This window comes from Eurypyga helias, unplaced genomic scaffold (genome assembly GCF_000690775.1).
Source record: "Eurypyga helias isolate BGI_N326 unplaced genomic scaffold, ASM69077v1 scaffold71, whole genome shotgun sequence".
Lineage (NCBI taxonomy): Eukaryota > Metazoa > Chordata > Aves > Eurypygiformes > Eurypygidae > Eurypyga > Eurypyga helias.
The window spans coordinates 78,293-105,654 of record NW_010231337.1 but is presented as its reverse complement, the minus strand read 5'-3'; the positions used below and the strand labels follow the sequence as shown (position 1 = coordinate 105,654).

Genomic DNA, 27,362 nt, shown 5'->3' with positions numbered 1-27,362 from the left:
TTATAGAGAAATGACAAAGCAGTTGCAGACCTACTGCCCCCAAACTCTATAGAATGTCATAAGGTTTCTGTATCTCAGAATATTTCCATATCTTATAAAATGTTTTATTAAGCTATTTCACAACAATTGTCTTAGTCCTTCTCGGAATATCTTTTGCTTCCAAATAAGTTCACTGAAGAAGAGGGCTATTTTTTACTTAGATGGAAAATATTTTCATAGCTGATAATTTCTACTGACAAATTCAGTTCTGTACTTGATCAAATATTGTGTTTTGGTAATGTGATCCTGCGAAACTCATTTTGGAGGAATGAAACAAGTTTACTCTCCCTTTCTTATTTAACGTTTTCCATAGTTCATAATTTCCTCTGATTTTTTTCATTTTAATCTTCCAGTTGTTTTGTTGCACTATTTCTGAGATGGACTGAATATGGAGGATTTTATATAGTAAAATTATAATCTCCTATATCACCTTGCAAAGTTAAAGTAAAAATTTTATGTGGCAAATGTAAATCTATTTGTTTACCACTTTTGAATTTTTTGATATACTGTAAGTAGTTTCAGTGACATCAACACATGTATTAACAGTCAGGTAATTTCTAGGGCAAGTTATGTAGTCTCAGCTAGTTAATTAAGCCTTTCTAGTTTCAAAAAGAGTAGTGTCTAGTGGGTAATCTGTGTTGAAGCCAGTGAAAGTCTAGATGAATAGTATAGTGGAGGTAACTTTGGGTTGATGAGACCTAGGCAAGAGAAGCAATGTCAAGTTATTTGAACACTTATTTCCTCTCCTAGAATTATAGCTTAATATACTTCTAGTAGGTTGGATGGGTGTAGAGTCTGTTTTACTAATTACAAGAAAGTTCTTACAATGTGTGAGAACTTTAAAACAAGATACACTCACTCAGGAAATCTTGTGAGTGAAATACTCTAAGTAATTAAAGATCCAAAAGAATCTACTGGAAGGAATATTCTGACACTCTTTTTGTAGGACTGTATGTGAAGATGTATAAAAAAGAATAATGTATGGTTGCAAATAATATTTCTCATGCTAATTAGACTTGTGTTGTCTTATACATAGAAGATAAACATTTTTGAGGATAGAGTTACTAATTTTTTTTCCACATTTTTCCTGGTTTTGCAGCTGAATATGAACTCTGCTCCGACTTTCATGCATTTTCCTCCAAAAGGTAAACCCAAGAGAGCTGACACATTTGACCTGCAGAGAATCGGATTTGCAGCTGAGCAGCTAGCTAAATGGATAGCTGACAGAACAGATGTTCATGTAAGTCTTTCGACAGTTTTAAAAGTTGAAGCCAAATGTATCTTTGTAGTTTGAGACAGGCTGATGACAAGTTCCGTCTTTCCTTAATGCCTTTTTTCCTCAAGCGTAGGTTCTAGAAGGCACCACAAAAAAAAAAAAAAAAAAAAGAGGTCATCATACTTGTGGTAAATTCTTCAGCTCACAGTTTATATTCCATTCTTGCTTTGTTAAATTTTTATGTAGTGTTATTCTGGATGAAAACGAGCTGTGATATTGTGATAATTAGTTTTTAATAAGTAAAACATGCTTTTCAAACCAGTACAAAACAGATAGACCCAAAGGTAGCTGCTTCTAATTCAGACAAAACCTGCAAATCTGTTGAAGAAATACTGGCTTGGAGTTGAACCGTTCAAATTGGAGATTTAAAACTTTTTTTCCTATTATGTGCTTCTTAAAGGAAACACTTTTTTTTTTTCTTCTTATTTAAGTATACCTTTAGGGATTAGTCTTTCTGACTCTGAAACAGATTTCAGATGCTCCCTGTTTGTTTATGTGGAAGATGATCTATATGTATGCATTTACTTGGGATCTGTATCTGTTATTATCTTTTCCAGATTAGAGTATTCAGGCCTCCCAACTATTCTGGTACAATTGCACTGGCTCTTCTGGTATCTCTTGTTGGTGGCTTGTTATATCTGCGAAGAAATAACTTAGAGTTCATCTACAACAAAACTGGCTGGGCCATGGCAGCTCTGGTATGCAGATTTTCCTTACTAATATGCTTTTTATTAGTTTCTTATCTTAGCATATGTATCTTCATTACTTGCGCAGTAAATTAAAAGCTATTGCATTACTACATTGTTCAGAATGGTACTATCAGACAAAGAGTTGTAATCTAGATTTTGGGGGTTTTCTTCATAATAGTGAGTATCAGTTACCACAAATGATTCACTGAAAATTTAGCAAATTCTCTGATAGCTGCAGATTTGTGTTTGAATTTTACCAAGAAAATATTTCTAACAAAAAGTGTTACTAATGTTCACTGCTACCATTCACCTTGCCCTTTTTTGTAAAAGCAGTAATGTAACAATTGGTTTAATGTAGATATTAACGTCAGACTGCATCGCTTTATAGTAAAAAAAGGTTAAGAAAAGTAACAAAGGCTTTTATATGTTTCTAATAAAGTGATACAATAACTGAGAGACAAAGAAAAAGCTGGAATTCTTTCCAAAACTGGTATCAGTGGTACTGACCTTAACATTCTACTCTTAACCTAAATCAGAATAGGATGATCTTATAGTGTTAACTCAGAGGAATTTCTAAAACTGGACAATAGTCTGAAATATTAGTCAACTAAACACTTAAGGACATAAGTAATGAATTAAAGTTTAACATTCTTGATAGTTTATTGCAGTGTGTTTATTTATATCATAGTTTTCAACTAACTGAGTAGACAGATGAAAAGTGTGGTCTGTGCTGCATAGTCAGCTGTCTAAGTTTTAGATAGGAAATAGCATGCAAGGATGGTAGATGACAGTTAAGATATATCAATAAGTATAAGTACTCATTACTCTGCAATCCTTGCAACTGACAGAAGAGGAAAAATCTGAGGAGCAGCATTTAAGGCTTAATTTTCAGGGGCATGGAGTCAGGAGTATGGTTATCAACACTAGAATAGTGTAGGGTTATCAAGTCCTATCCAACGTTCTACAGCTTGAGAACAGAAGTTTTTAAAAATTGTCCATGTGTTTCGTACAACCAAAGTCAAGCTTTTCTTGTTTCTCCATGTAAATAGTTATTTATTCACATCATCATTTCAAAGACTTTTTCTCAGCTTGTGTCAATATGAATTATCTTTCTTGAAAGCACATGGCTAGGTTTGTAGCTGGAATATTACTTGTGCAGCAGCATTCATATTTTATTTCTCATCTAGACTCCCTTTCCCATGAAAGCTTGGACCAGAAGGTCTTCTGAGGTCCTTTCCAGCCTGGGCTATTCTATGATTCTGTGTATTTTAGCTCTGATAGAAGTAGGTTACTGATAAATCTTACAATTGTTTTTGCCTTTTCAAAGCCATGTCATACTCATGGTTTGCTGTTCTGCTCCAGTTCAGCAATATGGGAGAATACCGTCTTATGTGACATTTTAAGCTGATGAGCCCATTGGCAACCTTTAGTACATCAGTTCAAAGATGAAGTTACCTACTAACTGTTGGGCTTTAATTAATTTTTATGTCTAAATTATTAACAAGAACTTAAATCAAGCTCTTTGTTCAGAGTTCCTCAATATTTGGAATTGGCATTACTCTTGAATAATGGCTACTGATAATACCGTGTTCTCTCGTGTGCTGTCATAGCATTTCCTACTAGTGTACATGGCATACATGCTTTGTTCAAGCAGTATGTTAATTTACCCCAAACGTTGAGAAAGGAATAAAGAACAGGATTTCAAATAAACCACTTACAGGACTAGATTTCAGGTAGAATGATGTTTCCTTTTGATTTAGAGAGCCAGGGGCAGCATGTCTTCTTTGTTCCATGATATCATTTGGAATATCCTGAGCTCTTGCACAGAGTTTTGACAGTTCTTTTCCAAAGTAAGTCTGTCATATTTAGTTCCATATATTTTTCTGGGTTATCAGTATTTTTCAATGGTGATACTTCTTATAAATACACTACCACCAGAAAGCTCAAATCTGTTATGTATCAATCTAACATTTTTTTTGACTCCTAACCTTTACAGATCACTTGAGTAAAACAAGAATTAGCACACCAAAATAAATGTTTTTGTCAAAAAATCAAATTAAGAAATCGGTGGCATTTGCTTTAGTTTAACCATGTACTGTATCTCTGGAGACAGTAATTTTATTCCAGTTTCATACCTCGGGGCTTCAGATCAGAAGGTAAATATTTGAATGTTTTGGGGAACCGTGTTTTTTGTCTTGCAGAGGTTAAAAATCAGTTCTTCAAATCAAGAATCATTCTATTACAATCTGCATTCAATAAATAGTTAAAGACATAATTAGCTTACTAATTAAATTAAGAAAATTGACACATCAATTCTTTCTTAAAATATTTGCTTTTTTTCTTAGCAGAAGCTGGACATTATATATCTGAAGGTAACGCAGAAAACTTATAATCAGGTTCAGCTGAACCCCTGTGGACAGATTCAATGTCCAGATGTGATCAGACATTTAAAGAAATTGTGTTAATGCTATTCAGTAATTGTCATCCTGCTGATTATATTGAAGAGCAATAGTAGAGTTAAAAGGAATTAAAATGGCATTAATACCATTTATTGGTGTTGCTAATACTATTTCCTCTAAAATTGTGTTTAGAAGTGAATAGCACCTAGAGGATGTTTTAGAAAAAAGTCTTTTATCTGGAAGTATATAGCAATTAATCATGGTGTTGAGTCGATGCTTCCTTTCCTGATCATTATTGTTCTTTTGCCTTCACAATGTTGTCAGAGCCCTATACTGCAAAATGATGTTTTAGCAAAGATTTCATGCAGTTACCAGAAGTCCTTTTGGTTTTATTCAGCTCTACATGGACATACAACTTAATGTTATGAGTTCTTTTTGGTGGAGGCAGCAGGAACTCCAGATTGCAGGCTTTTTCACAGATGACCTCAGTGTTATAAAATGACTAGATCCATAGAAGAGAATGGATACTCGTTAATGGATTCATTGTAAGGTATTGCACAGTTATGATTCTCTTACGTGATGCTTTTTTCTACCAATAAAACTTAGAACTTCTTTTTTCATAAAAACTCATTAAAAGGAAAAATAGAGAAGGTGGTATCTTGTTAAGGGGAGTGATTTACGCCTAATAAAATGCTCTTATGAAGAGTGTAAATAACTGATAACTACTTAATTTTAAAGAATTATATTTTTCAGGAATATCTTTTCCTTTTTGAATTAAAAAAAAAAATTAAACAAGGAAAGCCTAGGAAGATGCATAAAAGCTACAGGAAGCCCCGTTTTTTCACGAGAGTATTGGCAATCTTGTCTCTTATTTTGTTCAGAACTTAGAAAGCACAGGAACTTTTTTTCTAAAAGCTGTAATTTTGTGGTTTGATTGTTTCTGGGGAGGCCGTGTACTGCTAGATAGCCACCATTTATTAACCATAGGGAAAATACAATTTTTAATTTCAACTGAAACTCTTTCATAGATATCTTGGAATTCAGTAACTGAAAACAGTGTCATTGCAAACAGACAAGTCTCTTGTTTTCTTTTCCTACGTTTTTCAGAGTGTCATAGTTTATTTTTGAAGAGCATTTATGCTCCCAAATGTTGGATACTTCTTATTTAGATGAAAAATGGACAGTGGCTCTCTACCTGATTCATCTGTTCCTAAAAAATAAAAAAAATCTCAACATAATGTGCCTGTGTTCTTTTTACTAGCAGGAGAACAGAGGATCCCAGGATTGTTGACTGAATTTTTATTTGATATCTCCATTGATACCAATATGTTATGTCTCATAGGTAGTATTTCCAGCACTGTTTTAGGAAAATATTTAGAAATACACTTTTTTAGTGCTCCATCTAATTGTTTTGATAGCCTTGCAGAAGCAACACCAGACCTTTCACCTTACACATTGATTCCAATGCCAGTTCACACAAGACTGTTGAACTGGTTTTGTCCTGGGCAGTAGATTGCACATGAGTAATGCTATGAGCAGTTTCATCCCCTTGTTGAAGCACTGCAGACTCTGGTAGTAACTTGTATGCCTTAGGCATTTTTACTTGCAACATTACCCAGAAGAATTTAGAATGGCAAACGAGGATGACTGAGTCACTGAGTATAATATCCCAAAAGATGTCTTTTGAGATCAGATCCGAAATTTATCCCCTACATTATGTTAGACTTTAATTCAAATTCTACTCTTCATCTATGGATATTTTTCCCTCTGACATGCTAACACAGAGCTGAGGAAGATCATCAGTCCTTGGATATTTGCAGAGTTCTGTCCTTTTCTACAGATAACACGCAGTGATTCAGATTCTCGTCAAGGCTCTTCATTTCTTAAGCAGCTAGAATTAAAGGTCAAATGGTATAAACTGGGCAAATTTCTAACATTTAGGTAAGGAATGACTACATTTTAGACAACAGCACTGATACTGAGAGTTTATTTGTTCAGTGGGATAGAATGTGGGCTACTAGAGGGCTTTTAAAGGTATTTTCTTTACCAGGCTGCCAGTGAGTTTTTCTGTATGTAACTTTCAGTTTGATTTTCTGTGCGTATTTCAGATTTGCCTGTATACCTATGGAATCTGGGAAGGCAAAGTCTGCTCAGATTAGGAGGCAGCTGTCTAAGAGTTTACTCTGTTGGGCAAAATATTTGAAGTCACTTGAATGATGAGGCAAAGCCTGTGTTTACCGTTGTCGTAACAGTTAATGGTTATGAGAAATGTGTTCTGTGCTGATGCACTCCACAGCACCTATACCATACAGTACATTCATCATCAGTTATTGCTCCAAAAGAGCTCAAAGTGTATCATGGCTACTAGTGGCTTCTTTACCTCCTTCAGGGAATGAGGATAAAAAAGTAATGTGTTTTATTGGAAGATAGAACTAGAAAAAGGTAGGCTCCTCTCTGTGAGTAGATAGGCATCTCAAAAGAACAGCAATAAATGCAGGTTATTAATTTCCTTTTCTTCCCATGGTTAGAGGGTTTAGAGATGCACAGGACCTTTTAAAGATACAGAAGCCCATTCTCTTGCTTCTGTTGTACTCCCTGTCCTTGAATTGTAATTGTTTATCTTTTATTGGAGATTCTAGTAAGTGATGGATTGTTGTTTAGAAACTGACTACAGGTCTTGAATCTCTAGCCTTCGTTGAGTACAAAAGAAAGGATTACATTTCTTTAAAAGAGTAATTGTGATATGGCTAAAACTTACGCATACAGAACAGTATAGAAATTAATATGGAACTGGCTGCATCTGTCTCCCCTTTTTTTGAAACGATGCTTGAATTGAACTATATTCATAAATGAACCTAAAATTTCCTTATTTTTTTTATGTTACATAGTATTTGCTGTGTGCTGAGATCTAAACTTACAGAGAGAAATTTAATAATCTGCTTTGTATAATATCTTCTGGTAGGAAGCTTCACTTCAGAATGCATACCAAATGGCTTTTTAAGTCTTTAGTAATTTTGTTTAATAAACTGGGAGATAGTGTTAAACAAAACGCCTGTGAGAAAGTGGTATATTAAACCCAAATCATTTGAAAAAGCTTGCAACACCCAGAACAGTCGAGAAATTTTGCTCATGTACCTGTAAAGTTGTGTCTTACTAACAATTCAGTGTTCTGGTGGGACTTTGGTGCTTATTTACCTTATGCCTGTTTTTAGGAGCCTTGTGATACACACACAGGTGCACCACGGGTGAGCTCAAGGCAGTTTCTTTCTTAGTGAAAAGAAGGCTGAAGTCACGCACTGTGAAGCCATCAGGAAAACACCGCTTGCAATTTGTTAATGAGGTCCTTGAGCTGTCCTGTCTACATAGACAGTGTACTCTCCCAGGATTTGTAATAGGGGTGAACTTCATTGCCTCTAAAAGCATCCTGTGGACATTTGGTCCTGGAACCATAATGCGCTATAGCAAATCATTGCAGCCCTCCAGTACCTGAAGGAGCCTACAAGAAAGCTGGGGGGGAGGTCTTTCTGCAAGGGCCTGCAGTGACAGGACAAGGGGTAACGAGTTTAAGTTGAAAGTGGGGAGATTTAGATTGGATATTAGGAAGAAGTTCTTCCTGGAGAGGGTGGTGAGGCACTGGCACAGGTTGCCCAGAGAAGCTGTGGATGCCCCATCCCTGGAAGTGTTCAAGGCCAGGCTGGATGAGGCTTTGAGCAACCTGGTCTAGTGGAGGGTGTCCCTGCCCATGGCAGGGAGGTTGGAACTAGATGATCTTTAAGGTGCCTTCCCACCCAAACCGTTCTGTGATTCTATGATTTTTCCTTCCCTCTCTATACTACACCAGCCAATAATGTACATCTACTCTGCTTTTATCGTTTGGATGCAGAATAATCTACCTGAATCTGGAAACTCTTAAAATAGATAAACATTGAACTTCCCTGATGATTCAGGTGACCTGCAGCAGTTGAAGTGTTGTTCTTGGAGTGTGACAAGGAGAAAGAAGGGAGCAGGTGGATGAAAGGGTTGTCTGTGGTACTCTTCTGTGTAGAACTGCTGACATACAGACTTTGCTCTGGATGAGTGGAGTTGAGAAGTACCTCATCATGAATATTCTCCTGTTACTCAGTGTTTTCATCCTTTGCACTTTGATAAGATCTAAAAAAGGAATGCAGAAAGGGGCAATTTCTCTGCATACGAACTGTTCCATTGAAATAAGTGTAACATAAATCCGTAAGGTAAATATGAAGTCATTAATCATGTTACAAGTTGCTCAGCCATAAGAATGGATTTGAAGTTTTATCCCGGGAAACACCAACACAGTAACTCACAGTGAGTGAACTAGGTGTTTTGGGAATTTTGGATCCCAAAGCATGGGATCCTGTGGAAACAATGGGGTTTGGAATGGTTAGCATTGTGTATCAGTGCAATCTATCATGTATCATAGATGCATACATCTGTTCTACAAATAATGGTGTATATTTTACAAACAGTTGAAGTCTGTTTACAAGTGTTTAGTTATTTGGGAGTTTTTTGGGGGGGGTTTTGTGGGTTTTTGGTTTTTTTTTTTACTTGGATGATCATAATAGGAGAATATAGTGTACAGCAAAATGAACTTGAATGTCAAGTGCTATCTGTAGCATACTGAATGCTTGCTTAAGGCATGTGATGGAAATCCTCTCTACTTAGGACACTTAAAACAGATGAACAGTAGAAGAGGACAAGGGAGGTGCTGGAAAATGTTTTTTTGGTTCCTGAAAAGATAATTTTGAAATACACAGAGTTGCATGATGGAAAGAAATGATGGCAAATACAGGATGTGGTGTACTAAATTAGTTTTCTTGGTCACTAATGGTCTGAACTGGAAGTTTATGAAAGATACCTTTACGATAAACAACCATATTGTTAATTCTTTTCTTTTTTAGTAATATTGATATTTCGTATTTGTTTCTCCCCACTATTGTGTCTCCTAGATATTTTCAGTTAGACATTACCATGTTGTGAAACAGTGTATTTGTATTGGCAAGCATTAAAGATCTTCAGTAATTTGAGAGATTTATCTGTTATATAGTATATGTCTGGATATAAACTGGGGTGGGGTATTTTAGTCTTTCCATATGAAGCAGATTTGGCTCTAGAGAATGTACATTAAATCCAGTAATTTAAGAATGAGTAAAATTACTTCTGATAGAAAAGTCACTTTTAGAGAGCCACAGTTTGTGTACTTTATGCTTGTTCTCTTTTGATGTTTTACTTTTCAGCTAGCTTTTGACCTTTCAAAATATCTTTCACCTCACTTTTGTTACCCACTTTTTCAGTTTCTGCGCTTTTGTACTTTCATATAAGCTATCTCCTTTGTGATTCATCACCAGAATTGTAGTATAAATTTCTCTGCTAAAACAATCTGCAAGGTTTAGAAATAACTATGTTACCCTTTTCCAGTAATGAAAGCATACACTCTTTATTTCTTTGCAAATTATTAATTAAAATATAATCCATTTGCTAATAATCACTACCAGTATGCTTTCATCTGCCATATGAATTAATATACTGTTACATTCCAAATCATGTTAAGGGAGAAGTGAAGCACACCTTATATTTAAAACCAAGTATCTGTTCTTAGTGTAATTGAAATCATAACAGTACAACACAGAATTATTATTAAACCAGATACGATTTTTTTTTTCATTCTATTGCAAAGGAAAAATATCTCAATATTAACAAAATTTAAATGGTTATGCACACACGTCCTAGCATCTTGCTCTGATGTCATGGTTACTCTTCCATTTCTCTCCAGATCTTGAGATCATTCATTGGCTTTCTTTTGGGGCAAGGGTGTGCTGTGGTGAATGGTCAGCATTCTAGGTTCTTCGCTGGGAGGAGTATGATGCTGCTGCCTTCTTCCTTCTTGCTCTAGGGACCATTTGGGGATACTTTTACACTTTGTGCTTCCTTCACTCATCTGAAACTACATTTTATATAAAAATTGAGTGGGTAAATGGTGATTGTCTTACATACATTGGATTCTTGTCCTTTGTTCTCTTTGCCCATAAAACTGATTTTGACCACCTCCCATGTCTGTGTTTCTTTAAGACTCCATTGACACAACACTTACAGGCTTGGGGTCTCTGGTGTAATCCTCTGTCACGTTTCTTATTCCATGCTGATACACTGCATCCTGTGTTTTGACTTTTGTTGTCTCTCTGGTGTCATCCCATGTCATCCCACCACATCAGAACTCTGGTCATAATTATTTCATCCTAAATAATGTAGAAAAAATAATAATTATGCTATACAAAGATATGCAGAAATAATGTGAACTAGGCACAACAATATGGTGGTTTAGCTGTTTCAGCTAAACAATTTTTAAAAACTAATCCAGGAAAGCCAAACCAAATTTGGATAAAACCTCACAAGACTCAGTCCTAAGGCCTTGCAAAGTTTGTTAATATCATATTGCTAGAGATGGCGATGCTACATTTATGGGGATACAGAGATACACCAGCTTAAACTTATTTAGTTTAATTAATAACCCCTTTAAAGAAGGGTTTCAGGAAACTGTGGTTTCATTAACCATCGTGGTATGAATTTTTGCATTCATGATCCATCTGCTTAAATCACTATGACTATACTATGTTGGTGGGAATATTGATGGACAGTAAAATGATCATATATGTAAAACCAGTCCTTAAATTATGTTGGAGGTTTTGTAAGGATTACCTCTACTGGTAAGTCAGACATTTAGGTATTCCAAGTTTCCTATTTCTGTTTTTTCAATTTGGTAACCTAATTGGTAATCAAATTTCTAATTTGGTATAAAAATATAGTAAAAATACCATATTTTCTTTTCAGAGTAGTCATAATGACTCTTGCGATGACTCTGATGTTTCTCATGTAGATTCTGCAATGTGATTGATCTGCAAAACTTAATGTTCATTTTTACAGTTGTCATATATCCCTAACCTAACTTCACACATCTTTCCATAGGAAGTGTCAGTTTTCTACCAACTCAACCTTTGTTATGGGGGACACAGTGAGAGTTTCATGAAATGGGACAGACATTGTTTTTATAATTGCTTTTTTTTTTCCATGTGGTTTTAAATAGAATTTCATATAGCTGAAAGCAAATAGGTAGATTAGAGACAGAAGTAATTTCATGAAAGGTTGTATAGATCTTGAACACTAGTTTGCAGAATATTTGCAAAGAATGCCTTCTACTGCTGCGAGTGCTTTTTACCATATAGTTGTATAAATGTGTCAATTCCAAGTGCACATAAAGACAGGATTATTTCAAGAGAGATTTTGAAAATCTCTGTCTTGAGTTAACTAATTTTCTAACAGAAGTCATTAAGAATTTTATGAGAGCAACACATCTGAAAACCCTATCCTAAAAAGCAAATAGAGGTAGATATTGTATCTGGTTAGGTAAACAATTATGTATCCAAACCGAACACCACCAGTAGAATGGTTTTCTTTTCAATTCCTCTGGGTAAATAACTGAGTACGTTGTTTTTCTATTTTTTCTAGTGTGTTGTGTTTGCTATGACGTCTGGTCAGATGTGGAATCACATCCGTGGACCCCCATATGCACATAAAAATCCTCAGAATGGACAAGTGGTGAGTTGATTCTTTGAATTTTATTTTTAGGGGAAATATTGTATAGTCAGTCACTTCCTACAGGGAATCTACGATTGCAAATATTTGCCGTTCCATAGCACGGTATGATAGGCTGTCAGAGTCTTAAGTTTCCAGTTGCAAGCAGAGTCTGTTTTGGAATTTCAGATGTTTGGAAAGGGCCACCATCTTTGATTTGAACAATGAAATGAGCGGCCATGTTTTTCAAAATTCTATCAGGCTTCCAGCTGTAGTGAATATGTTATAAAATGTTCCATACCACACAATTTCCGCTGCCCTAAGATAAATGCGTACTGTGTCTTTTTGTAGAAACGTGCTCCTTCACGAAGTGAAAAGCAAGGATTTTTTTTTTCTTTCAGGCTCCATGTACACAAACCTTAGAAATTTTTAATCTCTTCCTCTTTCTTGAGTATTTTAGTTAGAAAAGGAGATGGCAAATATTTTCATGTGCATTGTACTGTTTTCCATTATGCCTGTTACTTTTACACTGAACTTTACAAAATGTGTTTTCCTATATCTCTTTACTCCTTCCATTTAAATTCTTTATCAGCTTTACTAAGAAGTTACCACTAGTTGACCACTGCCAAAATTACTGTTACATCCTGCTACTGCTGTCTTTGAAAGGAGTCTCTTACTCCCTCCTTCCTGCTCATAAATTGACATTCACCAGAGTTCAGAAGGAGAAACTCTCTTTGCCTGCAGGGAAGGAAAAGAGCACCTTGGCTAATTTCTACCACTCTTTGTTATTTACTGCTTTTCAAGCGAGTTCTTGGGATGGAATCTACAAAACTTGCTGTCAACTTGATGGTCAGGAAGCTTTTTCATAACTAGTGGCCTGTCAAGCAGTTTTCAGCTTTGACCATGACTAGTTAAAGAAAACTGGCTTATGTCTTAAAGAAAAAAAATATTCAAAGCTGTCTTTGTGTAATATCTTATTTGGAGTAGCAGAAAAGTGGTTTGAATTTGATTACTGATCTGCTGTTTATCAGGAATGTAGCTGCATATTGATGTCATAAAATGACATGATTCCATCAGTCAACTTTGTTTTGCAGAAGTAGAACTGATAATGTAATAAATAATCTCTGGAAAACACTGTGTTTATAAAAAATTAGAGTTTTTCATTACTGCCCTGCAGTATTAAATTCATGATGCTTTCCTATGGAGTGATGGAAAGGAGAAATACTGCATAGAAAAAGCACCGTTTGTGACAAATTAATTTTTACCATATCCATGTTTATACACATTGCCCTTCTTAAAAACCTATTTCTGAAGTATACCATGCATTAAATAATTTTAAAATATCCCTTTAATTGTTCCTGAGTTTATGTCATCTTGTCTCAGTTTTCAGAGTGTGAAATCCTGAGTGTCTGAAAAGCTACTAGTTTGGGAGTGTTAGCATACACAACTAAATAATGAAAATAAAGGAAAAGGTGGTTTTAAGTTCCAGATACTAACCTACTGTATTAGTCAATATACATATCTTCTTTTCTTTTTTTTCTCCATTATATGACTTCAGGTAAGTTCCTTTGTGCCTTGTGATTCACCCGTCTCTCCTTGTTCATATATGTTAGTGCTTTCACCTCCTTGGAGCTGTGTTAGTAAGTAAAACCAGTCTCATTCTAAGAATTAAAAAAAAGTATAGATGCAGGATCACCAAGATCCTAATTAATTTAAGATATCACTGAGCAGTATAGTTATAAATTAAAGCTCTGATTTTTAGCAGTGTTGGAGACTTAAGTATTCTGTAAGCCTTTACCTATTTTAGATCGCTTTTTTTTTTTCAAATAACGCTATTGAACATTTTCCAGTTTCATTTTTCTAGCACTTATCTATGTTCCTGTGAATTTGAAGTCACAAAAGTGCTTATCTAACACTTCTGTGAGATTTATTCAGCCATGGTAATTCACTGTAACACTGTTCTGTATTAAGTCAGCAACTGCTGTCTTTACATCTGGATGAAATTTAACTCATCACTTTCTTACTAATGTCCTGGTTTTAGTACCAATTCCAAATCTGCATGCCAATTTTTTACAAGCATTACTTGTATTTAATACTCAGAAACTTAAATAGTCTTGCTATGTAAAATTCGGTTTTAAGAGGAAGCACAGAATAGCTCACCAACCCTAGTTTTTTACTGTTAGGTTCAAATTTTCCAATTCTTATCTTTTTTTATTTCATAGGAGTTAGTGGTTCAGCTCTTTACTAGCTATAGAGCCTAATATGCCACCAGGCTTTGAAAGTGATAATGTTCTGTCTTCATAAACTGTTTTTTGCATCAAATATCTCCTATTATTTGCTATGTTCTTGCCGTAATCTTAGATGTCATTTCATTTCTTTTCCTTAAATTCCTAGTTTTCCAAAAGATGAAAAGACATTTGTTTGCTTTGCTTAAACAACACTACTTGGTTTTAGTGCTGATATCTTGTACAAGTAACATTCCCACTTCCTAAAGTGTTTGGCTTCTGCACAGCATTTATAATTCTTTGTTTGATTACCTAAACTACTTTTATTCTATGATTGTATTTTTTGAATTAAGCTTTTAAACCATATTTTTGTAGTTCTGTGTGGGTCTGTTCTGTGATGCTGATGTGCTCTCTTATTGAGGTTGTAGCAGTTACTTCCTTATTCCCCATTGCCATCAGCTAATTTAAGTTTTCGGGTCCACATGAAAGCGGTATCAATTTTATGTAGAAACCTGTATCACACAGTACTATTGTTTGATATTTCAGTTATGGTTTAGGTTGAAAAAACTGATGCTAGTCTTCTATCTTGGCACATTCTTTGTCATATTTTTTGAGTACTCCATCTTTTGCTTAATAATTTTATTAGGATTAGGCTCTTACTGGCTGTGTGAGACCAAAATCTGTAACTATTTTACTGGGTTGAGAGTGAAAACAAAACATCCCATTGGTGTCTGTATATAAAGAGTCTTGGGAGAGTTCTGATTTTTATTCAGAGCCTGATCTGTATAGAGCTGGTGGTAAGACAAGTGGGGAGCTGGAGAAAGTAATTATATATTTTTGAGCCTCCTGCAGAGGTAGTTCTGTTGCTGTTTAATTGACCTAATAGCAAACAGCTCTCATTAGATTTTCATCAGTTTTTAATCAAATAGCAGCAATGGCTAAGAAAGCATTTATGTATATCTATCTAGGGATTAGTTTGATTTGGATACAAATTCTTCGATTTTTATTGTGCGGTATGCTCAAGACTGCATCTTTAAAGGTGTTGAAAGTTTGCTGTAGATAAGAGGGCAAAGGACAAGCTTGATCTAAAATATTGAATTAAGATGGTTTCCAAAGCTCATAATTTTCTTTCCTTCTCTGAGAAGAAATTATTGGAAGCTGGAAAAGTTTTTTGTGTGAAAAAGAAAATATGATATTTTTATTGTCATATATTAGGTTGTTTTCCTGTATAAGCTGATGCTTTGTGAAATGGATAATGGTTGTATTTGCCACTATATTAATTGAATTTTTTTAACGTGTCTTATATTTTAAAAGCTTGTTAAAATTGCTTAAGCATAACACAAATTATGTGCTTAGGAAGACATTTATATCAGTTTAGCAGATCTTTTAGGTAGAACACCTTCCAATAATATCAGATTAAATATTTATATTTGTTCAGTTGTGGAGTTTATTCAGTTTTCCCCGCTTACCTTTCACAGTTTGATAACCACTGATCTTTATTCAGGCACAGTCTCTAAAATATGATTTTTCAAATGGTCTTGCTGATATGGGTATATGATAATGTGTATGTTTCTGAAGTTAAATGATAAATACGACTACTTGTATAATTTTTGCATTTGTCAATAGAAAATTAAGGTAGTCTGTGTGTAAAAATACTATGATTAGAATATCAAGATTCTTAATGCACAGTTGACTGGAAGCTAGCAAATGTGATCCCCATCTACCAGAAGGGCTGGGGGGAGGATCCAGGAAACTACAGGCATGTCAGCCTGACCTTGGTGCTGGGGAAGGTAATGGAGCAGATCATCTTGGGTGCCATCACGTGGCACGTACAGGACGGCAGGGTGATCAGGCCCAATCACCATGGGTTTATGAAGGGCAGGTTCTGCTTGACGAACCTGATCTCCTCCTATGACAAGGTGACCTGCTTAGTGGACAAGGGAAAGGCTGTGGATGTTGTCTACCTAGACTTTGTAAAGCTTTTGACACCGTTTCCCACAGCATTCTCCTGGTAGAAATGGCTGCTCATGGCTTGGATGGGCCTACTCTTGCTGGGTAGAAACTGGCTGGATGGCTGGGCCCAAAGAATTGTGGTGAATGGAGTTAAATCCAGTTGGTGGCTGGTCACAAGTGGTGTTCCTCAGAGCTCAGAATTGGGGCCAGTTCTGTTCAATATATTTATCTATTACCTGAACGAGGGGATCGAGCACACCCTTAGTAGGTTTGCAGATGACACCAAGTTGGGTGGGAGTGTTGATCTGGTGAGTGAAGGAAGGTTCTTCAGAGTGGTCTGGACAGGGTGGATTGATGAGCCGGGGCCAGCTGTATGAGGTTCAACGAGACCAAGTGCTGGGTCCTGCACCTGGGTCACAACACCCCCCCTGCAATGCTACAGGCTTGTGGACGAGTGGCTGGAAAGCTGTCAGGCAGAAGAGGACCCAGGGGTGTCTGTTAGTAGTTGCCTGACTATGAGCCAGCTGCGTGCCCAGGTGGCCAAGGTGGCCAGTAGCATCCTGGCCTGCATCAGAACAGTGTGTCCAGCAGGACCAGGGCAGGGATTGTCCCCCTGTACTCAGCACTGGTGAGGCTGCCCCTTGAATCCTGGGTTCAGTTTTGGGCCCCTCACTACAAGACAGACACTGAGGGGCTGTAGCGTGCCCAGAGAAGGGCAGCAGAGCTGGGGAAGAGTCTGGAGCACAAGTCCCATAGGGAGTAGCTGAGGGAACTGGGGGTGTTCAGCCTGGAGAAGAAGAGGCTCAGGGGAGACCTTACTGCTCCCTACAACTACCTGAGAGAAGGTTGCAGAGAAGGGGGAGGTCAGTCTCTTCACCCAAGTGACAGGACAAGAGGAAACAGCCCCAAGTTGCACCAGGGGAGGTTTAGATTGGGTATTAGGAAAAATTTCTTCACTGAAAGGGCTGTCAGGCACTGGAATGGGCTGTCCAAGGAAATGGTTGAGTCACTGTCCCTGGAGGGATTTAAGAGACGTGTGATTGACGTGCTGAATATGGTTTAGTTGGGTGGTATTAGCAATGTTAGGTTAATGGTTGGACTTGGTCTTAATGCTCTTTTCCAACCTAAAAGTTTCTATGATTAGTCCTCTGTTGCTAAGCAGGATGAAATGTCATTTATTAAAGAACATTTTTCTGTGTCTTCTGATGTGACTTTTTGTATGAGTATAATTAAACTCAATTGAACTGTTTTTTGGAACAATTTTAAAGAATGACTCTCCTTTTCAAGCTCAGTAAGTCACAGTAAATATGTTGTCCTTTTGCCTTCAATCTATCAAGAAGCACATTTGAAGTACATTTTGTATTTGTAATGCCTGACTTTTCTGAAAGTGGCCACATTGCTTGGTAGCAATTTCAACATTAAAAAGTCACTTTACTGTGTGATATATTATTATATTTGTCTTGGTTTTGGATAAAAAATGAAGTTCATGCAGGTTCTTATACCAGGACCTAACATACCCATATTGGGTATCTCGGGATAAGTCAACATAAATTTTATCCTTCTCTTCAGTAGAAGCTGATTTAGCTGAGTTCTCAATTAGAATTTAAGACTGACTTCAATAGAATTAGATTTAGCCCAGCAGTACCCCTTCTCAGCACTCCTGACAGCATACCTTTGCTTAAGTGGCACTAGCGCTATTATGATATCACTACAATACCCACGCTGGAAGTGAGAAAACATTAAGCTTGGAGTAGTTATAGAGATTTTTATCTCTATAGATTCTGTTCTCTGAATAGAGCTGTGCAGACATTCTTCCTGTAGCTATTGAACAACTTAAGCATGTCTGTTTTCTTCTAAAATCTTACAATTTTTCAACAACTTTGAGAGAGTGGGGAAGGAAGAAAAAAGAACTCTTACCATATTTTTCCTATCACACAACGCAGCCTTTCCCTATTTTAGATGGATTATTTTGTGAATGTTGCCTCTTCCCTACATAAAGTTAATCTATAGTACAAGGGTGCAGATGTTCCTTTTGCTGAAGTAAAATTTCAGCATTTGGGAATTATCTTGTGAATTAGTAAACAAGCATCAAAACATTTTTTATCCTGTAGAGCCTCCTAGAGTTATAGACCTGATGCATTTTGCCACTGGAGAGCTCTTGCCTCCCCATATGATTTTGTTAGTAAGCTCTAATGCTTTCATTTCAATGTGACAGATGAGATTTCTCATATGCCTGTGAACAAAGTCAAGGGTAGGAGCACATATCTGAGTGTGTTAATGTAAATGAAGCAGCATACTTCACACAGTCCTTCATGGACTAATTCACCCATAATCTCTGGTTCAGAGAGATACCTTTTTATTGCGGCTATTCTTTTTTATGGTGGTTATTTTTTATTGAACATAAGGCACTTCTGATACTTTCTGTTTTTTCAATTTGTAAGGCAACTGTTATTTGTTACTTGATATTTTGATCAATATAAAGAGCTGCTTTTACATTTCGCAGAAACAGAAATTGTTCTGACTTTGTTTTTTGTCTGTCTCTGGTGCCAACACTAATTCCTTTCTTTGGCTAACCTTTGATGTTTACTGGCTGTTCTTGAAATAAGAAACAGTAGAAGACGACACAAGGACTAAATTAAAAGGTGAACTAAAATTTTTTATTGTACATGCAGATTGTTCTTCTGAGTCTATAAAAAGCAGTAGGGTAGGTACTCTGCATTTCACCTTTTAGGATCAAATATTTCTCAGAGTTCCCGGACATTAAAAGGCAGGATATCAGTGTTCTTTGTTTCTCTGTTTTTTGAATCATTCATACATTCTTTTTGTTACTTTTTTTCTTTTTAATTTATGTATGTTGACACCCAGTTCTTGTAGGTAATACAGTGAGGGACAGACACACATACCTGTTTTGATTATTTTCCTTACATATTCTATTCTCCTTACATAGTGCTGTGAAGCATTATGAACATTCCCAAGGTTAATGATGCTACCACTACCGTTCTTTGTACCTCCCATTTTGAGACTTAGAAATGGTCCTGTTCTTGAGTTTTTTGTTGTTGTTGGGTTTTTGTGTGTGTGTGTGTGGTGTTTGTGTTTTGTTGGTTTGTTGTTGTTGTTTTTGTTGTTTTCCCCCCACTGCCTAGCAGCATACTTAAATAAGAATTCAACACACTGTTAACCCAGGTAGCTGAGGAACCAGTTTTGGCTTCAGATAGTGTGCTCAGATAGGCGTAACCTATTCGTATACAAAACTTAAAATACAATAAACTGGTATTTGGAAGGTTATATGTTTGAGCAGTATATGAGAGCAGGTGGTCTGTAAAGGCAAGGGTTGACTACTGGGTTAAACAGGTTTTTGTTTGGTTTGGTGGGTGGGTTTGTTGTTTGTTTTTTCCAAGTCAGTGGTAAAATTATCTTGATTTTTATAAGAGTAGACCTATTCAAATCACCTTTGAAAATCATATCCAAGGAACAAGTATGTATTCACTTTTCTTTCAGCACAGTAATGCTTCAGTAGTATAAATGAAATTTGGTCTAGCTTTAGAATAAACAAAGAGAATCTTTAAATAAATGAAGGACCTTGTTTCCTGATACTTTTGTGTTTCTCAGGTTAATTTATATGGTTTATTTATCTAATGTTTATTAGTTGGTGTTGTACTTCTGTTTATTACAATGTTTGTAATTTTAAAAGAATTTGAATGTATGCACATACGTTAATCTTCTCAATACTCCTTATTGCAATGTATCTTGAAAACAGAAAAGCTATTTCAACATTTTTAGGAGCTTATACTCACTGAATCTATACTGCATATGTTGTCGGTAATGCCATACAACATGTGTTACTAATATTAAAGTATTCTGCCATTATGTTGAAAGGACAAATTCAAGGTAAGCTGTTGGGATTCTCTAGCATATACTCTAGTATAATTTAGGATCCTCATGAAAAGTTCAATTAATTATTTTTTATATTAGTTCAGTGTAATTTTGCTCACGAGTATAGCTTACATGGAGGTCACATTAATGCTTATATGTAGAAGCAGATATTGCTGAGTCAGTTGTCTTGCTGTGGCTAAGTGGTAACATATATTTATCAAAAGTCACCAAAACACTTTGAACAGGAATTACTGTTTTCCAACTGCTTTATCTATCTTCCTTGGAGGATGAGGAGGGGAGAGTTTAACTTATATCCTGATTCTGGTCGGGATTCAAGCTCTTTTTATGTCCTCGTTGTTGAGAAATAAGTTCACAAAAGGAGTGGGCTTTACACAAGCTTTAGAACAAGTAATAATTTTTATTTTGCACACTCCTGTCTGGCACTTTAAAAGCCATTGCAGAATTGCCACATGTATTGGTTTAAAAGGGGGTCTAAAGATCTTCTTAGCAGAGTTTACTTCTGCATAACACAACTGAGATTGATCTGCTCTTTAAATGTTTCAGAAACATCTTGCATCAAACTAATACGATGCACTGAAGTGGGTTGAGGAGCAGATTTAATGTACATCACATTTTCTTAATATACAGTACTTTAAAGAATTAAACTTTCACATTTATTAGAAATAGACTGTAGTTCTTCTGTACATGTTTGTACTGAAAAGAGGAGAATTTTTTCACTGTTCTCCTTAAAAGTCTATCATTAATATTTATATGAAAGCTGTTAAAGCCTGGAGCGCTTTAACTTTTTAGGTACAGTGCAAATTAAAGAGTTCTTTACTGAAGGTATTACAAATCTAGGTTTTGAGCAATAAACAAAACTGTGAAATAACCTCCTTCATGTTCAGAGGTCTTGAGGTCACTTAGCACAGCAGAATGCTCTACATGAAGAGAAAATAACATTATCATTTAAAAGAGGGAAGTCATCTGCATTTACCAGCCCTTCACACTTCTAATATATGTTAATGGAATGAAAGTAGAATGTGGTCTATGATTTTTTTTTTAATAAACACTGTTCTAAAAACTATTCCAAACAAAGAAATGTTCATGTGCATTTTGCACATCCATAAATCTGTAGTTCGTATTGATCAGAGTGAGTAACCTCTGTCAGATAAAAGAAGGAATTGTTCCCCAGTCTTCTCTGTGACTAAATACCAGAGCCATAGAACTCAACTGAAAATTGTTTTCTCAATTGTTGTTCTATTTGCCCACATACTGAGAACACTTCAATAAATGGTATAATGAATGAATAAATACCATCTGATCTTGTAATTTAAGATATTATTAATGCTGGAAGTGGGTAAAAAAAGACATAGGTTGTCTTTAGAACACAAGTAGGTATACTGCCATTGAAATGCTTTGTGTGTAAAACCAAAACGTTAAAATTGGGCATAGTAGTACTCACAGCCCTTATGTGTGGCACTGTAAAGAATTGGAGAGAGTTTTGTCCATGTTAACTCCTTCACCTTCTGAATGTGCATTTAACTAGAGGTATGCTACAGTGAGTGAAAATTATGCAGGCATTGCATCAGCTGCACAGTTTAAGAATGGATTTTAAGAATCGATTTAAGAACCAAATTGAATTAAATTCATGCTGTTAGTCTTTTCATATCCCAATAATTGATCACTTGCATTATTATTAATTATCTCTGGAAAATACAGCACCACAAGGACATGATATGAATATATATGCCACTACAGGCAGTGCTCACAGAAGGACCATAGTGTGTTTGCTGTTGTGGTCTTTCCACATACTAAATTTCCACTATATTAAATTCAGGCCTACAAATATTTTGCAAACCCTGCGTAACTGGAAAAATAAAAACAGTACACAGACATTAATTTGTATTTATTCTGACTTTTTTTCTCCTGTTTAATTTGCTGTTGCCCAACCCTACTAAAATGTTGGAAAGCCTCATTTACTGAAGAGCAATTGAAACGCCTCCAAACAAGTCCCTTCAAAACTGAGGAAAAAAGTTGAGAAGAAACAGATTAGAGGCATTCAAACCACTATTACTCAGCATTATTTTCTGTATATACTGAAGAACGTATCTTCCAAAAAAGATAGCAGATATAACATGAGGTAGAATGAATCCTGAAAATAGACATCACAACTGAAATAGTAAACACACAACATCAATTTCATAAAGAAAAGAACAACTGGAAAATAAAACAAACAAAACACACACACACACAAAAAAAAAGGAAAAAAACCCAAAACAATGAGCAAATGCCCAAATAACCCACAGGAACAATTTCTGGCAGAATCCTGTCTTTTACTGGTATGGGTGATGAGTACATGCCTGATGATACATTTAATGTCTAAAATCAGCTTCTTTTCAGTGGAACATATTCCCTAGGAGAGTTAAAGAATACTGTAAGGTTGGGCTATTAACATAAATATGCTAACAAGTTAACATGTTCACTCCAAATGTATAATACTGGTTTGAGGTTTGTTCCTTTTTTTTGGCCTCTTAATTTTTTTTTTTTTTTTACTTGACCATTTACACTATTTCATAATAGCTCTGATCCAGCAAACAACTTTAATGCTTAATTCATAGTGCATGAGTACACAGTAATGGGAGGGCCCTTATACGTTGCCCAGTCATGGACAAGTGCATCTTACCAAGAACTTTTGACTTTAATTATGATTTTGCTCCCACACTTGTTTTACAGTGCTGTTGTAGCACCTTTTATATTCAAATGAAACTTCTTTTAATTGTTGGGTGGATTGCAGATGCAATACTTTGTACCTTGATATTAACTTAATTATTTAATAGGCAGATCACATTAATGAATCACATTCAGCCTGTACTCATAAAGCAGATACTTTTTTTCTAGCTGAGTTCAGACAGTTTTCAGGTAATGAGAACATAATTTGTGGAAATCCTCTGACTTTTGAAGCATATAACCTTCATTTTTTCCCATGTAATGTAGTGGTGATTTTTTCCTTAGTTCCTTTCTGGCATCAACTGAATTCATTAGTACCTATTTTTGCACTCAAGTCATCAACTTGAAACTCAATAAATTAGTCCTAAGATCTAGAGTTCCTTTATGTGTTTTTAAACAGCCTGTTCTGTCTCCCATTGAGCCAGTTATTAAACCTGCTTATAGTGCTTGTTCCAAACCCATATTTCTTCAGCTTTACATGTAACAGACTAAATTGCCAAAGTCCAGATAAATAGTAGAACATTTTCTTTCTCAAGGGGATTAAATACCTTAAGAAAGAGATTGTGCCTGATGAATCTGGTATTTCTCTCTTTGGCATAAGTGTGCTGTATTTCCTTTTATTTTTCATGTTCTTTCATGTGTTTAATTGTTCTTTATTTCAAAATTTATTCAGAAGCATTTCACATTATTGAAATCTAACTTCTTTTCTTCCAGAATGTGCTTAGTTTCTGTGTGTGCAGTTCTGTAGATTTACACTTAACGTGCTCAGACAGACTTGGCTAGAACAAAAAAAAAATTAAAAAAAAATTGCTGCTGGGCTTAAGATTTAGAATTCTGCTTTTTGAGTTTTCCTTCAACTTTTTATGTGGTATAAATGCGTTCTGTCAGCTGTGGACCATTCTATCCCTTTTATTCACCATAAGCATTGCTGAAAACAGAATTCAGAAATTGGGTCATTACCACCCTTTACTGCATATTAACTTCTTTGCTTGTTCTCTGTTTTAATGGCTGAAATATGAACTGTTTTCATTGCATTTGCAGGGCCACCTCAGCTTACCTCCTCACAACTTTCACTTTATTGCTAAGCTTCTTGATCTTTTAACAGGGAAATGTGTTTGCTACTCAGTCTCTTCCCATTATTTCTAAGCTCTTGTTATGCATTGTATTCCATGTGGGATTATTAATCCGTTAGATCTGGAATCCTTCTCTGAAAGGTCACTTATTTATTTATCTATTTATTTATGTACATGTTTTTAAGATGTATGGGATATGGATTCAAGATACATTAAGAATTTTAAACTGTTACTCTCTGACTCATTCAATTCACCAATTTTTTCTGGTGTAGATGACTTCCCTCATTAATTTTTCATTTCAGTTGAACTCTTCTGAAATACAAAAATCTTAAATAGGAAGCTTTATTTCAATTGAAAGTTGCTGTTAATCTTAACAGTGTAATTTACTGAATCAACTCCAGTCATTTAGTCTGAAATTATTTTATATTTCCTGTGTCTTTACAGTGCCCTTTTTTTCCTATGAAAAATGCTCTTTAAAATATTATTGCTTCTTGTTGAACCAGTGGGGAACTGATGATAGAATCTGCAGGTGTCACATACCAATCATTTAGGTGTGCTGTTAGTATGATCTGTTTTGATTCTACCTAGAGGATTTGTCTGCAATCTACAATGACGGCTTCTTTTTGGGAATGCTTTTCAGTTCTTCAACTTCATAATATCCTTCTCTGTGAGTGGGGTCTGAGTTCTCTCTTGACTTTGTTCTCCTCCTCCAAAACTTGCAGTGTTCTGCTGAAGCTCATCCTATATTTTCATTGCCATTTTTGAGTTCACTCACACCAGTGCTTAGTTCAGATAAAGAGTGCTCTTTTGAATCCCATGCCACCTTTATTCCCACCTTCTATACTGTGATTCACATTACACAAGGCACACAGACTATGATTCTTTTAGGTGAAATGAAGCCAGAAGGTGGACTCAGGAGTTCAGCCAGTGCACTCCCAGCTGCTACTGGTTTGTTCAGTCCACTGGACCAAAAAGGAACTAGTGTAAAGTAGAACCGCTTGAGATGTGTGTAGTGTGGATATGGGGCTTGGAGAATTAATATGCACTGCTCACTGATATAAACATGTCCTTTGAGTTCTCAGCAGTTCATCATAGGCATCTTCGCATTAGTAATGGTGATATTCCTCCAGTCAAATTTTGACATTTGTTCTGATAATGAAGGCTGATGTTGAACAGGATGCTCTGCTTCTATGAGGACATTTCAATTGCAGATTGTATCTGATACTGCCATTCCTAGGAAAAGGTGTCTTAAATGGATTGTATATATGAACAACAGCTAGACAGAGGTTTGGGTCATGCCTGCTTTTATCTTAATAGCACTGTGCTGGTCTTTTCTCTATTTCTTGAAAAGACTGAACCCCAGTAGGCTCCCCATAATCTTGACTTAAATGCTCTGCTACTGCTTTGCTTTTGCACTTTTAAGGCTTTGCTAGACTGTATGTCAGATGAGAAAATAGATTTTTTGAGGAGTCTACTTAAGTTGAAGATCTTTCCTCTTCAATCTTGTAATTTTCTATTGACAGTGCAAATGCCTCCTTGAATGAATGTTTAGCAAACATGACTGCTTTTTTCATTCCAAGTGTGTAAAACAGTTTTGGTGTTTAGAAGGGATTATCAAGAATGTGTTATAAGAGGGGTCTGTATGTAATTAATAGCTAACTCAAATTCACAAAAAATTTAATGAATTCTTCAATTTTACATCTTGACTTACTTTAGGTCTTGTAGAGATAAGTTGATAAGTTTTTGTTTAATTATCAACTGAGAAACTGTAGAAGTGATTTAATACCTAATTGCTATTAATGTGTGATAATAAGAATTCTAAAATATATTGTGTTCTTTGTACATAACAGACATTTCAGCATGGATTTTCTATCATATTTTTAAGTATTAGAGTGGGTGAAATGTGGCCCCATTTGTAATATATTCATGTTTAAAATGCTACATAGATAATTTCCTTTCTTAATATGCTATTGAGATAATTTCCCTTTATTTACCAGGTCATACTATAGGACTATTTTTGTATCCTCTTAGTTATGATTTCCAAAAAGAGTATTCAGTACTTTAGCATTTTTATATTTCTCTACATTTTTTTTTAAATTTTAGTAAAAAAAAAAAAGTTCAAGTTGATATTTAGATCCTAGACATAAACCATTTTAAAAGCTCAATATTTTAACAGAACTAACAAATATCTTCGTGCGTGTATATATACATTTCCTAATTGTAACACTTCCCTTTTTTATCCTAAAGGTCGGTTCTATTATTGCTCATGATTTTAATTTGGCAAGCTAAAAATGGAAATAGAACACTTTCAAACATTCAGAAGTAGCATTTTAATATCTACCCAAAAATAGTGTATTTCTCAACAGCGAGTTTGCCAGAAAAGGGTTGCTAGATGGTATTAAAAATACAGGTTTCAAGGGAGACAAAAGAGTAACCTTCAAACTTTTTCTGACTTTGTGTCTTATCAGTCATGCAAGTGTCAGAGTCATAATGTGAATACTCAAGGAGGCTTTGAATTGTCAATAGAGGAAGCTTCCTCTTTGAGGTTATATTCACTGGAATAGAAGAGATAACACTATTATCAGTGTTTTTATAGTGTAGCCAATTTCTCATTGCATGTACTGAAATGCAGTTTTTAATACAGTTTAGATATTGGTATAATGATAAATATGTCAGACTTTTAAACTAAATTCTGAATGTTTCTGTCAGTCCTGATATAGTATGAAATTCTACTCTGGTCTCTTTCAGACATTTTTATGAGCATTTCATGGAAAAATGTAATTTTCAAACACATTTCTAACCTCTTTTTTTTAGGAAATCAACATTAAATATGCACTGCTTCCTGGGATATGTGTTGAATTGTCAGCCAGTTGGAACTGTAAAGTTTAGCACTGGAATGTAAATATACAGAATAAAAGCTAGCACACTGTGTAAGATGCAAATACCATTACCAGCTATTTATGGTCATAGTATGAATTTTTACGCTTTTTTTTTGATAAGGCATTCAAGCCCTGTGATTTAACTGCTGACTGTGTGAATTGGTTTGAACTGCTGTTCATAGGCCTGTTAATTTTATTTCTTATATGTTGTAATTTTTTCCTATGGTCTAGCTAATGCACAAAATCCAAATGCATTCGGGAGTCTTGTGCTAATTTTGCATGATAATGTAAGTGCGCTAAACTTTTACATGGGTCCCCCTTCAAATTTGTTAACATTTACACTGAAATTAATCAAGGGCTTAACCAGTGCTCATGGAATGTAGAGACCTATAAAGAAAATTTTTTCATTTTCATTGACTTGTAGGTCATTGTTAGCAATATGTCGATTAACTCAATTATTCAAGATCATTTCTACAATAATTATGTTATCTCCACTGCTCGATTTAGATAGTCTTATTAATCATTATTGCATCTAGATATTCTGAAGTAATATTTGTGTTTTACATGAGTGAAATTCTCATCCCCGATCTTCTAGTGTACAGGTTAGCAAATATTGACAAGTATGTCAGGGCCTAGGGTTTC

At 35.4% G+C, this 27,362-nt stretch overlaps 1 protein-coding gene across 1 annotated transcript in view; it reads left to right on the top strand.

The window, feature by feature from the left end:
• Window positions 1-27,362, top strand: part of TUSC3 (tumor suppressor candidate 3) — an 85,191-nt gene that overhangs the window by 12,890 nt on the left and 44,939 nt on the right. The window contains exons 4-6 of the mRNA XM_010161015.1: window positions 1,139-1,279; window positions 1,873-2,013; window positions 11,925-12,014. Coding sequence (XP_010159317.1) covers window positions 1,139-1,279; window positions 1,873-2,013; window positions 11,925-12,014 — 372 coding nt within the window. The remainder of the gene's footprint in view (window positions 1-1,138; window positions 1,280-1,872; window positions 2,014-11,924; window positions 12,015-27,362) is intronic.